General features: G+C 37.4%; 2 protein-coding genes across 4 annotated transcripts in view; both read left to right on the top strand.

Moving 5' to 3' along the window:
- Positions 4,559–10,865, top strand: LOC105169466 (nucleobase-ascorbate transporter 4). Of its 2 annotated transcripts, none has more exons than XM_011089856.2 (15): positions 4,559–4,851; positions 4,936–5,075; positions 5,548–5,645; positions 5,741–5,917; positions 6,029–6,129; positions 6,221–6,296; positions 6,658–6,717; positions 7,127–7,311; positions 8,059–8,155; positions 8,368–8,454; positions 8,575–8,633; positions 9,457–9,548; positions 9,645–9,722; positions 10,142–10,302; positions 10,412–10,865. In XM_011089856.2, exons 1-15 carry the CDS (start codon positions 4,826–4,828, stop codon positions 10,628–10,630), a joined length of 1,656 nt encoding a protein of 551 aa, XP_011088158.1. In that variant the 5' UTR covers positions 4,559–4,825; the 3' UTR covers positions 10,631–10,865. The 2 variants fall into 2 exon arrangements, with proteins under 2 accessions (XP_011088158.1, XP_011088159.1); XM_011089857.2 differs by having other exon boundaries at positions 4,559–4,858; positions 10,412–10,864.
- LOC105169468 (cyclin-D1-1-like) overlaps positions 11,773–12,528 on the top strand; it is a 1,957-nt gene continuing 1,201 nt past the window's right edge. Inside the window, exons 1-2 of one of the 2 annotated variants that reach the window (XM_020696435.1) lie at positions 11,773–12,329; positions 12,423–12,509. In XM_020696435.1, coding sequence (XP_020552094.1) covers positions 12,084–12,329; positions 12,423–12,509 — 333 coding nt within the window. In that variant the 5' untranslated portion in view covers positions 11,773–12,083. The remainder of the gene's footprint in view (positions 12,330–12,422; positions 12,510–12,528) is intronic. The other variant, XM_011089862.2, reaches the window with a different exon arrangement.

Below are 12,528 nucleotides of genomic sequence, written 5' to 3' on the forward strand. Positions count from 1 at the left end.
TTACATGTGGCTTACTGTTTATCAGGTAAACAATTAATCAATACGTGGACTCTGAGCATTTTTTTTCCATTGCTCAGCCAAGGTACAGTTGGACTTCAATACATTCATTTATATCATATTTGTTTTCCAGGCAAATGAGGTCTGTGCTTGATGTGATAACCAAAGGAAGACTAGTTCATATTTTTGTTACTTCTCTTACAACATAGTTCATTAATCAATATGACCTTTGCTCAGAATTATTGAATTGATTGTTTCTCATATTGTTATTCCTGTAGCGAAAGCATATTCCAAGTAAATAATTGCTATACTCAAATCTTATTAAAATTTGAACCCTTTCAATAGATTAAGAGATGTCTTAATTGACTTTAACTGTTTGTGGCGGCTATAGAGCTTGGTAAGTTATCCACTCTGCTCTTTTTGTCTGGATCCAACCTCAGATCAAATGATATTCTTAGATGATGGATTCCATGAGTAGCAGCAGCAACAACAACAAACACTAGACGGAACAAACTTTCTACCATGGAGTCGCTCCGTTTATGTAGCGCTTAGGACAAAGATGAAACTCGGTTTCATTGATGGGACTTTCCCCAGACCAACAGCTGGTTCGGGGATCTTTGAACAATGGAGACGGGTGGATTTAATGGTCACGTCATGGATTTGGAATTCAATTTCCAGAGATTTCGTTGAGTCGTTCATGTACGTATCTTCCTCACGTGAACTTTGGCTTGAGATTCAAGGTAGATATGGGCGGAGCAATGGCCCTATGGTCTATCAAATTCAACGGGATCTATCACTGACTGCTTATGTGACCAGACTTAATAAAATATGGAACAAATTGTCGCCTGGCGCCTAATCCCAAATGCACCTCTGGAGGCTGCACATGTGGTTAAACAAAGCAATTGCAGAGAGGAATGAGAACACACAATTGATGCAATTACTCATGGAGTTACATGAAAGCTTTGATTATGAAAGAAGCTAGATTTTGATGCAAGAACCTTTGGCAGATTTAGAGCGAGCATTCTCCATGGTTTTCACGGTGGAGAAACAAAGGCAGGTTCACACTGATATAGGAGAAGTCTCAAGACAAATGGTCTACCAGCTCATGTTGAAAGATAACAAGAAGGATGTAGGAGATATGTTCTCAAACAGGAGGAAACCATATTTGAATAAACATAATTTGTTGCGCACCTACTGTCATAAACCTGGTCTTACATAAGACACATGCTTCCAGGTTCATGGAGAGCAAAACTGGTACAAGTACAAGTAGAAGGAACAAGCAATCGAAATTTTGTTGCTGCAGCAACACTGGATGAAAGGGCAACATCTGTAGATACCACCACTACCGAACTTTGCTTGTCACAAAATACAGAAGAGTTTGCTGGTAATACCTCTGGACCATCTGAAAATGATTCGGACTGTTGGATAATTGATTGCAGGGCTACTAACCATATATGTGAAACATTCAACTTTATCATTCATACACTAAGCCTCCACATACCAAATACATTCACTTGCCTGGTGGTTCCATGAAGCTTGCATCATACGTTGGCATTGTTCACTTAAATGACCATGTCACACACACGCAAGTCTTTATATTCCTTCTTTCTCTATCATCTTGTTATTTGTCAGCCAGTTATGTCATCACAATGCTTATACTTTTCAGTTCCCTAAAGCTAAGTGCTTATTGCAGGACCAAGTTACGAAAGGAGCTTGGTTGAAGGGACTGCTTCCAAGAATCTCTACATTGTTAGACAGAGCCTTAACACATATGCCTTTCCTCCCTCTGTGCATTGCAATATTGCATGTTCTAGCTCAGTTCAATGTGATGTACAAACCTGGCACAATAGGCTGGGACATTCTTTTAAACGTAATGAAACATATTCCAATCTGTGTTTTCACTAATGTCGATCTTGATGTACCCTGTGATGTGTGTCATAAAGCCAAACAAACTAATGAAATTTCTTTCCAATGAATCACAACCTGAAGCACCCTTTCATCTTATACATTTAGATGTTTGGGGCCATTATACAACCTATATAATTTCAAAGTGCAACTATGTCCTCACAATTCTAGATGATTACAGTCGCTCCTTGTGGACTTACCTCTTGAGACACAAATCCTAAGTTGCTTCCACTCTCAAGTATTTCTTCTCCATGATCAATAACCAATTTGCCATAAATATAAAAGTCATAAGGACGGACAATGGTTCTGAATTCCTAAACAACGGCTGCCACACTCTTTGTCAAGATCTAGGTGTCATCCATCAAACTTCTTGCACATATACACCTCAGCAAAATGGGAGAATTGAACGCAAACATAAATAACTTCTAAATGTTACTAGAGCCTTGCTATACCAAGCCTCCTACAGTTCCGGGGTAATTCCATTCTCACAGCAACCTACTTAATCAATAGAACACCTTCAAAGCTCCTCCACTAGAAAACTCTCTTTGAACAATTAATAGATCACAGTCCCTCTCACACTTATCTTTGTGCCTTTGGTTGCCTTTGCTATGCTAGTAATGTAGATCCTCACAAGTCTAACTTTCATCCTAGGGCTCTCAAGTGCATTCTGTTAGGGTATGCCATGACCTAGAAAGCATATAAACTCTATGACTTGGATAAAAACCGTATTATCATCTCTAGAGATGTTCACTTCCATGAACATTACTTTCCTTTTTCTACCCTGTTTCTCTCTCTTCTCTTAGTCTCTATCCTTTTCCTTTAGGTCCCCCTTATACTGATGATGCTGTCTGTGATCCTACTGCACTTTTCACCCATTTCCTGCAGTTCCTCTGGCTCCTGTGTCCCTTCTGTTTCTCCTCTTGCTCCTCAACCACCTGCACCTCCTCTTCGTCGTTCCACCAAAAATACTCAATGTCCTCCTTGGCTTAATGATTTTATATGTTCTGCACATGTACCTCCTTCTTTACACTCCACCACTCTTGCATTTAAGTTGTTTGTAGCCTCGTTATCTGTTTTGTAGGAGCCCAAGTCTTTTTTTTAGGCCATCCAGCATGATGAATAGAGGGAGGCCATGAACAATGAGCTGCAGGCCTTAGAGCACAACAACACTTGGAAGCTTGTCCCTTTTTTGCCTGGTAAACGGGCAATTGGTTGTAAATGGATCTTCAAGACAAAGCTTAGAGATGATGGCCAAAACAATTTTAGAGAAAATATATATATATATATATATAAACAGGTGTGAGAGTAAATAAAAAAGAATGTACTTTTTTAGGGAAAATTATTGTAATAATGCAAAGAAAAAGAAAGTTACAAGAGTGGGGTGGTCTTGGAGGTGTTTAAAAAGTAGGCAGCACCGCTGCTGCTATTTTTTATAATTATAATATTTTTTTAAATTCTTAACAAGTAAAAGAATATTATTTATTTTAATTCTTAACAAATAAAAGAATTTATGCTATATTTTGAACAGTTACGAAACATAAAAAATAAAAAATAAGATAGAATTATGGAACAATCACATCATTATGGGCATCAACTGTGGAGTGTTAGGCTGTGGCCCACTGCTAGCAATTTTCAGCCCACATACGACAATTGGAAACTAGCATTCCACCTTTGAAAATCAGTATTTTCAGCCCAATTTAAGGAATTTTATCCAAATTCTTCATCCCAATATTGATCGACTCAACCAAAATGGTGTATATGTTGTTTGTGTTTGAGTGAAGTGCGCAGGAGAAGAAATAGGCTTTCCCAGGTTGGTGAACTTCCTTCACATTTAGCACCTAAACACACCACAAAAGTTGAGTTTTCTTATAATTAAAAACACTAATAATTACGCCATGATCTCCTAAAATTTATGGAATTATTATAAATAGAAAAAAATGCAATTTATCCCCTTATAATATGAGAAATGTGTAAAAAATTCCATGTGAAAAATAAAAGAGTAAATTACGTCTTATCATTTGAAATATGTCCGTTCTTCATTTTTTGAAACACAGAGGGTAATTTGCTAAATCTTTTTTTACAGGAGTTTATTTGTTCATTTCACGTATCATAGGGGGTAAATTGTATTTAACCCGCAATAAATAGATAGCCTATTCACTTAAGATTCACGAAATGTTTGATATTAGCAAAAAGATTGAATGAAAATCAATGTTTATGTTTATATATATAGTGCTAAAATTTATGACGTTTAGGAATAATATAATTTTTTTAATCATATTCCAATTGTAATTTGCATCACAATTTTATAAAAGAAAAAAAATGGATGACTTTTAACTCCAATTTTTCGGCTCCTAATAAATATATAGATATTTTCTCACTTTATGTAAATTTATTAAAATTTATGTCATTAGGATATTAATTTATTGGGAGGATGTATTGCTCAATTTAGTGAGCTAATCATTGTCAAAATAAAAATTGATCCGACAAGGGTGAGCTAAAATTGATAGTCAAATGTTGTGAACTGAGAGCGTGTGCAAGGTAGAAGAAGAAAGAGCGAGCGTACTCAAAAGTAAAAGATACAGAAATTTAGGAAATTGGTTGGTGAGTTAGGTATCACTTTCACAGAATATTACCCACTGCACTGATAAAGAGGAATGGAGTCTTCATCTTACTCAACCACATTAGTTGGCTTCCCCTTCTCAATTCTCAACTTCTCTGCCTAAACAAAGCAGGACAATCAATTTCCAGTTTTTCGCAGATTGATTAATTAATTTTGATTGAATTGAGATTCATGGGATTAAACCCCTCCCAAAATCAACTTTTTTTTTAAAAAAAAATTAATTTGAGTTCGAAAATGGGCCCGAATTAGAATTTCCCGCTAGTGATAAGGATGGATGGACGAGACTGTTGACTAAGAACAAGAATGAGATGTAAAAATTTTGCTTTGTGGTACGATGTACGTATAACAACCGTACTTGGTTATGATTATGTGTATATATATGTTTGAGGGGCTTGAATTTCTATAGTTCTTAGCTTTCCAGTTGATGGTAGTGGGGATTGGAACAGAGAGAAGATGACGGTGGCGGCGAAGGTGGTGGATGAATTGGTGCCTCACCCTGTCAAAGAACAGCTTCCCGGCGTAGATTATTGTGTCAACAGCAACCCTTCATGGGGTAGCTAAAACCTCTCTCTCTCTCTCTCTCTCTCTCTCTCTCTCTCTCTCTCACACACACACACACACTCATTCACTGAGAAACACTCGTTTTGCATGGGCATATCAATGGCGTCGATCAGTTCAGTTATACAAACGAGATTTGTAAAATGGGCTATACTTGAACTCTCTGTTTCACATGCATGCAAATTTGGGCCTATTCACGGACAATTTGCCTTTGCTGGATTTATCTTGCCCTGTTTAAAGCTTTCCATGTAATCAATGTGTAACCTGGTTGCAAACGAGTTTGGAGTTTTCCCTGAATTTGCTATAATTCTGTAAATGCGATTTTTAGCTTGTGATTCTGTAACGAATTTTAGATCTATACAAGTTTTATATATGGTTTCAAACTTTCGATATCAAGGGGTTTAGCCCAATTTATGGACACTGAAGCATAGCATAGTTCCTAAGTGTCGACCTCTAATCTGATGCAGCTGAAGCCGTCGTTTTGGGATTTCAGCACTATTTAGTAATGCTTGGGACGACTGTGATCATTCCTACCATCATTGTTCCTTACATGGGCGGTGGCAATGTTAGAGTTATTCTTTACCACTGATTAGCTGTTTATTTGTTTGAATAAAATTGTGAGTATGATAGAAACTGAATGTTCTATGTTATCCTTATCAGGTGGAGAAGGCTCAAGTGATACAAACTTTGCTGTTTGTTTCTGGAGTGAACACACTTTTGCAGACCTGGTTTGGCACCCGGCTGCCTGTTGTGATAGGCGGATCGTTTAGATTCATAGTTCCATCTCTTTATGTTGCATTTGCCCAAAGATATTACATCTATCTCAATCCTTATCAGGTTAGCTTGCTAATCTCCTTAAGGCAGTTGGTTTTCAATAAGATTGCTATATTTTGAGAATCCATATTTATTTACTTATTGACATCATAATTTCTCCCATCATCAATGAAGAGGTTTATAAGAACGATGAGGGCAATACAAGGTGCTCTCATGGTTGCTTCAGTACTACCTATGTTGCTTGGTTTTCTGGGAATTTGGAGAATTGTTGTAAGGTACATGGTTAGATACGAAATTTGAGTTAGGCTACTTGTTGGTATCTTGTGAAAGAATCAATGACTAAATCGCGTTAGTCTGACACTGTAGGTTCCTGAGTCCTCTTTCTGCTGTGCCTCTGGTAGCTCTTGTTGGACTTGGTCTCTATGAACAGGGCTTCCCGCTGGTATGAAATCTTCTAGCAATATTATCACTTGAGTAAAGTTATGAGTGTCTTATAGATGAGTTGTTCCTACTCATGCTGTCTATATGAAATTGGTTAGGAAATATGTTTGTTATATGTAAGTTCAACCTATTTTCCCAAAACCCAAATTTGAGGCCTCTATTCAGGCCACAGAACTTTAGAAGTCAAGGCGTCTAGGGTCAAAGTGTGCTTCTGATGGCGTGCCTTAGATACCCCTGGATGGATTCATGTTTCACGAAACCTGGCCTCTAACATGAAAATGATCTCATCTAAAAGGCAGTTTTAATAATGACAAAGCATTTTACAATTGATTGCTTGTCATTTTTGTTGGTTGATTTTGCAGCTTGCAGAATGTGTGGAAGTTGGGCTTCCGGAACTGATTATTCTTATTTTATTGTCTCAGGTAAGCATATCTCTTTACTATAACATATATTAGCCTCTTCCTCTTTGGGGATGTAAAAGGTGTACAATATCAGGTGGTTTGGTAGGAAATCCCCAGTGTGCTTCCCACTGAATTATGTCAAATCTGAATTATTTCTTATACTCTTCGGTTCTTGTTTTGGATGTGGTTAAAGATAAAGATAAAAACACATGGAGATTGGTCATTATTAATTTCATCTTTAGAAATGCGTAGAAGAGAAAGTTGCATTTGGACCTGTAATCGTACACTTTTGGTCGAATCATCAGTTGGTTCTCGTGGCAACTTAGATTGCAGAAACAGTTTGATTTGGGGGTATTCATGGCTTCCTTACTAAGTTATTTGTCAAGTTGAGATTTTTTTACTTGACTCATGGTGATTACATTTGTGGCAGTATATTCCGTACATATGGAGCTTTAAGCGCCCGATTTACGATCGTTTTGCTGTCTTATTGTCTGTGGGGATTGTATGGGCTTATGCAGCCCTTCTGACAGCAGCTGGCGCATACAAAAATAAGCCCCTAAATACTCAGTTGAGCTGCCGTGTTGATCGTTCTGGACTTCTAAGTGGATCGTCATGGTACGTGTACAATTCCATTAGGTCTTAGTTGTTTTCTCCATAATTCTTGTGCTCAAGTTCTACATACATGACATTCCATTTTACTCTTAGTGGAGTTTGATAAAAAAATGTAGCTATATTCCTGATGGTTTTAATAATTTTTGGTACATGAGATTATCTTCTTCAGTTAAGGCTGCCTTCTTTGGCTGCTGAGTGATCACCGTAGCAGTCAAATGTTCAACAGTCCCTTGATTAGGACCTATAGTTTCTCTACTATTTCTATAAAATAGTATTAATTTTCAAAATTATGGATTTTGTTTATTTTTTCTTCTGCTCAAGTAGGAGTGATGTTGTGTAATTATATTTAGTTTTTTTAAAATTTTTCATTGTAGTGATACTTGAAGGTTGCAGTCTGCAATGAAGAAGTGTTGTACTGACTTGCTCTATCTATTGTTTCACAATGACACTCGTGTATAATTTGTTGCTTGACCTAGATGTTATTTAATCTAATGCATGAATCATCAAGAGATAACAAACAGCCTTCCGTACCTCATGAAAAATGCTAGATCGTATTTAAATTTAATATCTCCAAGGATTATTACATATAAAATAATTTCCTCAGTTTGAGATTATAGGTTATTCTCTTCAGGTTACAGACGAACTAGCTAGTAGCTATATTATGGATGCAAAAGCATTCCAATGCCTGCTGCTAACTTGATAGTCTCTGCTCCATTTCTTCCAAGTGCTAATGCCGCCCTCAACATGCAGGATTAGCTTTCCATATCCAATTCAATGGGGTCAACCCAGTTTACATGTTGGAGAAGTTCTAGTGACACTAGCTGCAGCTTTTGTTGCAATGGTTGAGGTTCTTATCGATATCCCAAATTTCTGGAAAATGGACATAATTTTACTTGAGAGTTATCTCTTGGTTTTCCTCTTCTCAGAAGTTCAACCCAAAAAGAACTTGCTCAATCAACGAGATTGTTAAGATCTTTGGTGAAAAAGTACCTGTCAAATTTTGCCTACTTATCTGGAAGGATGAACTTATATGGTTTCATTTTCATTTTCTTTTGACAGTCAACAGGGGCATTTATTGCTGCATCTAGATATGGGAGTGCAACACATATACCAGCTTCTGTTCTTAGCCGAGGTGTTGGCTGGCTGGTAAGAAGAGAGCTTGCTTATATATCAGATTGTTTCCGGAATTCATATTATTCTTCCAGGGTTTTCCAACCTTCATATGTAACTTTTTTTCTTCTCATTCTTTCTTTTTGTGAGATACAGGGATTTGGTATATTTCTGGATGGTTTATTCGGTACAGGAAGTGGATCTACCGTATCAGTGTAATACATCTAACCTGCTGAAAGAAACAAAGGAACTGAATTATAGATTCAAGATGCTTATGGTGTTACTGTTTACTTAAGTCAATAATATACCACATTTTCCTCTACGATTAAGAGGAGAGTATTTTGATACTGATGGTTTTACGATGAGAAATGCATAATGACTATAAAGAATCTCAAATGGAGACATGAAGATAGAGTGTGATTGCTTCCATTTTAATATATTTGTGCTGTGCTTTCTCGGAACTCAATTTCTTGCACAAATTGCATAATTGTAGGAACCTTCTCTTTTTCCAAATATATGTGAGAGATAATTTAGAGGATCTAAAAGATTGTCTTAACTACCTTGCTCAAAGTCTACTCAGTCTATTTAAAGTAAGTTGGCGCCATATAAACATTGAAATGCAATACCTTGTTTTAATCATGAAAAGGCCCCTGGAGTGTACTGGTTGAAGCTGGTTCTACATATGACTGGATTGTTGGTTGAATCATAATGACAAGGAAGGGTCATGTCCATCAGATGAGAATCCTGGTTTTAGAAATTGACTAGGCATAGGAATTAGAATTGAAGTAATGTGAGTCACTGGTACAGTTAGATGCATTGACAGACAATCTGAATACATGCACTTCAGTTTTTAGAAAACCGAGGGAGAATCTACATCATATGAATGCCACTTTATGTTATTTTTGGCATGATCATAACACTTAAAAATATTTAATTCTCCTACAAACTGAACAAATAACCAGTGGAAAACCTTTTATTGGATGTATTGTTAATGCTTCCATTTTTCCATATAATCTAATTCCCTTTTTCTTTGTGCAGTGAAAATGTAGGATTGTTGGCTCTGACCCGAGTGGGGAGCAGAAGGGTGCTTCAGATATCAGCAGCTTTCATGCTCTTCTTTTCAGTATTAGGTTTGTTCATCTGATGCCCACTTTTTATGTTCTTTTATTACACAAAATTACTCTGTATTTTCTACTCATTGTATAATCTTTCATGGAAATAAACAGGAAAGTTTGGAGCTATTATTGCTTCCATCCCACTGCCAATTGTTGGAGCTCTATATTGTGTTCTATTTGCTCTCATGTGTACGTATATCTTCCTTCTAATATAACTGTGCCTCATGTACTTGATGTAATTAATGCTTCGACGACTCTGTTTCAATTCATAAATTAGAATCCAAATTTTCTAAATTGGAGGATGCTCAATGGGAATTACCGAATTGGAAATCCTTTCAACGCCTTCTAGATCAATAGAAAAGTAGCAATTTCCTTGTCTTCCTACAGTTTTCAAAAAACGCAGGTTTGGCAATGGAAAGTACGACAGAAAATCTGCAAGTTTAAGTATGCCACATTCGAGTCTAAGCAAATTTTGGAATTTGACTGTGCCGAATTTTTGTCTTCTATGGAAGATACGAAACAATATGTTTCTTTCCTGTCCCACATCCGTCCCGATTTTGATGGTATTTATTTAATTTTCACGTTCATCATCGGTGTCCTTAATGCAGCTTCTGCTGGTCTTGGCCTACTGCAGTACTGCAACCTCAACAGCTTCAGAACAAAGTTTATCATAGGTTTCTCATTCTTCATGGGTCTTTCAGTACCAAGGTATTTCAGTGACTACGTGATAACTTCTGGTCACAGCCCTGTTCATACTCATTCCGTCTGGGTACGTAAAGCCTACCAATGCCAACCTCCTCGATTCACACACGTATATAACCTTATGCAAATTCTACCTGTGACGGACTAATCACGTGTAACCTCTATCGTTTGTGCAGTTCAACAAAATGGTGTTAGTGATCTTCACGTCCCCAGCCACCGTGGCCGGACTCGTTGCATTCTTTCTGGACCTTACATTTGCACGCAAGCACGCCTCAACTCGAAGAGACAGTGGCAGGCATTGGTGGGCTAAGTTCAAGTATTTCGACAAAGATCCTAGAAGTGCAGAGTTTTACTCTCTCCCATATGGTCTCTCTAAGTACTTCCCCTCACTCTAACCTTTGAATCATCCGAATGAAGAATGTGTATTCTATGGACAGTTCAAATTATGTAAAATAGATAAACTGCATCTGATGCTTCTACATAGTCGAGAATGATGCTTGTCTGAAGGAACATATATGGGAAGAGAACGAAGAAACAGTTATGTGTGTGAAGAATTGGCATATTTTACAAATAAGGGCTCTTCTCAATAATCCCATAATTTGTAAATATATTTGGATATATTCAATTATATGACTAAATTTATTTAGCACGCAGTTGTAGGACTAAATATATTAAGATCATTATATTTAAAGGTGTAAATGCGATTGTCCAAACAAAAGAGAATTAAAAAACGACACAGCTCTATAAATAGAGATAAGGAGTAAATAATTGTGAGATGGAAATACAAGTGTGGATGCAGGGATTTAGATGGAACTGAGACCCCAAAAAAAGGTAAAAATTGGAGCAGGAGGAAAGCACATGCTCATGCCACCCAAAGGGTATTCAAAGTTAGTACAATCTCTCCCACTGCATTCAAATTCAAATTCAAATAAATATATAAGTTTGTTAGAGGAAAAAATGAGCAAAGACCAGTCAATCCCGAATATCAAAGTATACTATTTTATACACCCTATGATTCAGTTTTCTATCATGCGTTGTACCCCCCGCAGCGGAAATACATCAGATCATCACACCCTTCACACTCTTCCAATCTCTTTATATATATATATATATGCGTGTGTGTGTAAAAGTTAAATCGAGTGGTGATTTTACAAATAAATCTTCAGTTTGATGGAGTTAGACGTAAATACATGATATGAATAAGAGATTTCCAATTGTAATAGGATTAGAATTTGCATGTATTTTTGTAGGAACCATTACACATTCAACTAGTTGACTCAAAATTCTAACTGTCTATCATTATGGTAAACCCAAGCATATATATTATTATGGTAAAATATTAACATAACTAGTTGAAAAAGAATAATAATTATTAATCTTGAGTAAAACAGTATTTTAGTATAGTAGTAATGGTTGGCAAGGAGCAAGAGGCCTTTCCTGGGAAATAAAAACTGAAAAAGAAATTCGGCCCACTTTAATCATAAGATCATCGGATGTATTTTTAATCATTAATCAGACGGCAATAAATACACCAAATTAATTACACCTGCTCCACCTTAGAATTTCACCTTCACAGTCCATAGATCAATCTCGGCTGCACTCTTCTTCCTTCCACGCTCCTCTTCCCCTCTCGTCTTTCCACCACTACTTATTTAGAGAGATAAACACGCGCACTACACACAGTATGTGTGTGAGAGAAAGAAAAGAGAAGTGAAAAAATGTCCTTACTACTACTCCTCCACAAACCTTAGCCGGCCATGTTTGTTTCCACACCGCCTCCTCTTCTCCTCCCCACCGCCTCTAATGCTGTGAGCTCGCCGCCGCTGATTGCCGCCGCCGTGCTCCGCCATGTCCGATAATTCCGATACTAACTTGTTGTGTAACGAGGAATTGGCGGACGACGTCGTCAGATCCGATGCTGACACGTACTCCGAATATTGTTCGACACCAATAACATCAGATGAATCGTCATTCATCGCCCGGCTGTTGGAATCGGAGCCCCACCACATGCCCCACCCCGATTACCTCCGCTTCTGCGAAAACCGATCTAGCCACTTCACCGCTCGCCAGGACTCCATCAACTCCATCCTCAAGGTATGTGCATATACATACAAAGCTACAAACGCACCAAGTTCTGTTTATCGTAAATGATTGTGCGATAATAATAGCTTTTTACCACTCAAATAGGTTCATTCGCACTTTCAATTCAAACCGGTTACTGCCTTCCTCTCCATCAACTACTTGGATCGTTTCCTCTCCTCTCATATACTTCCGGTATATTATTCTTTCTCTA

Source organism: Sesamum indicum, linkage group LG8 (assembly GCF_000512975.1).
Source record: "Sesamum indicum cultivar Zhongzhi No. 13 linkage group LG8, S_indicum_v1.0, whole genome shotgun sequence".
Lineage (NCBI taxonomy): Eukaryota > Viridiplantae > Streptophyta > Magnoliopsida > Lamiales > Pedaliaceae > Sesamum > Sesamum indicum.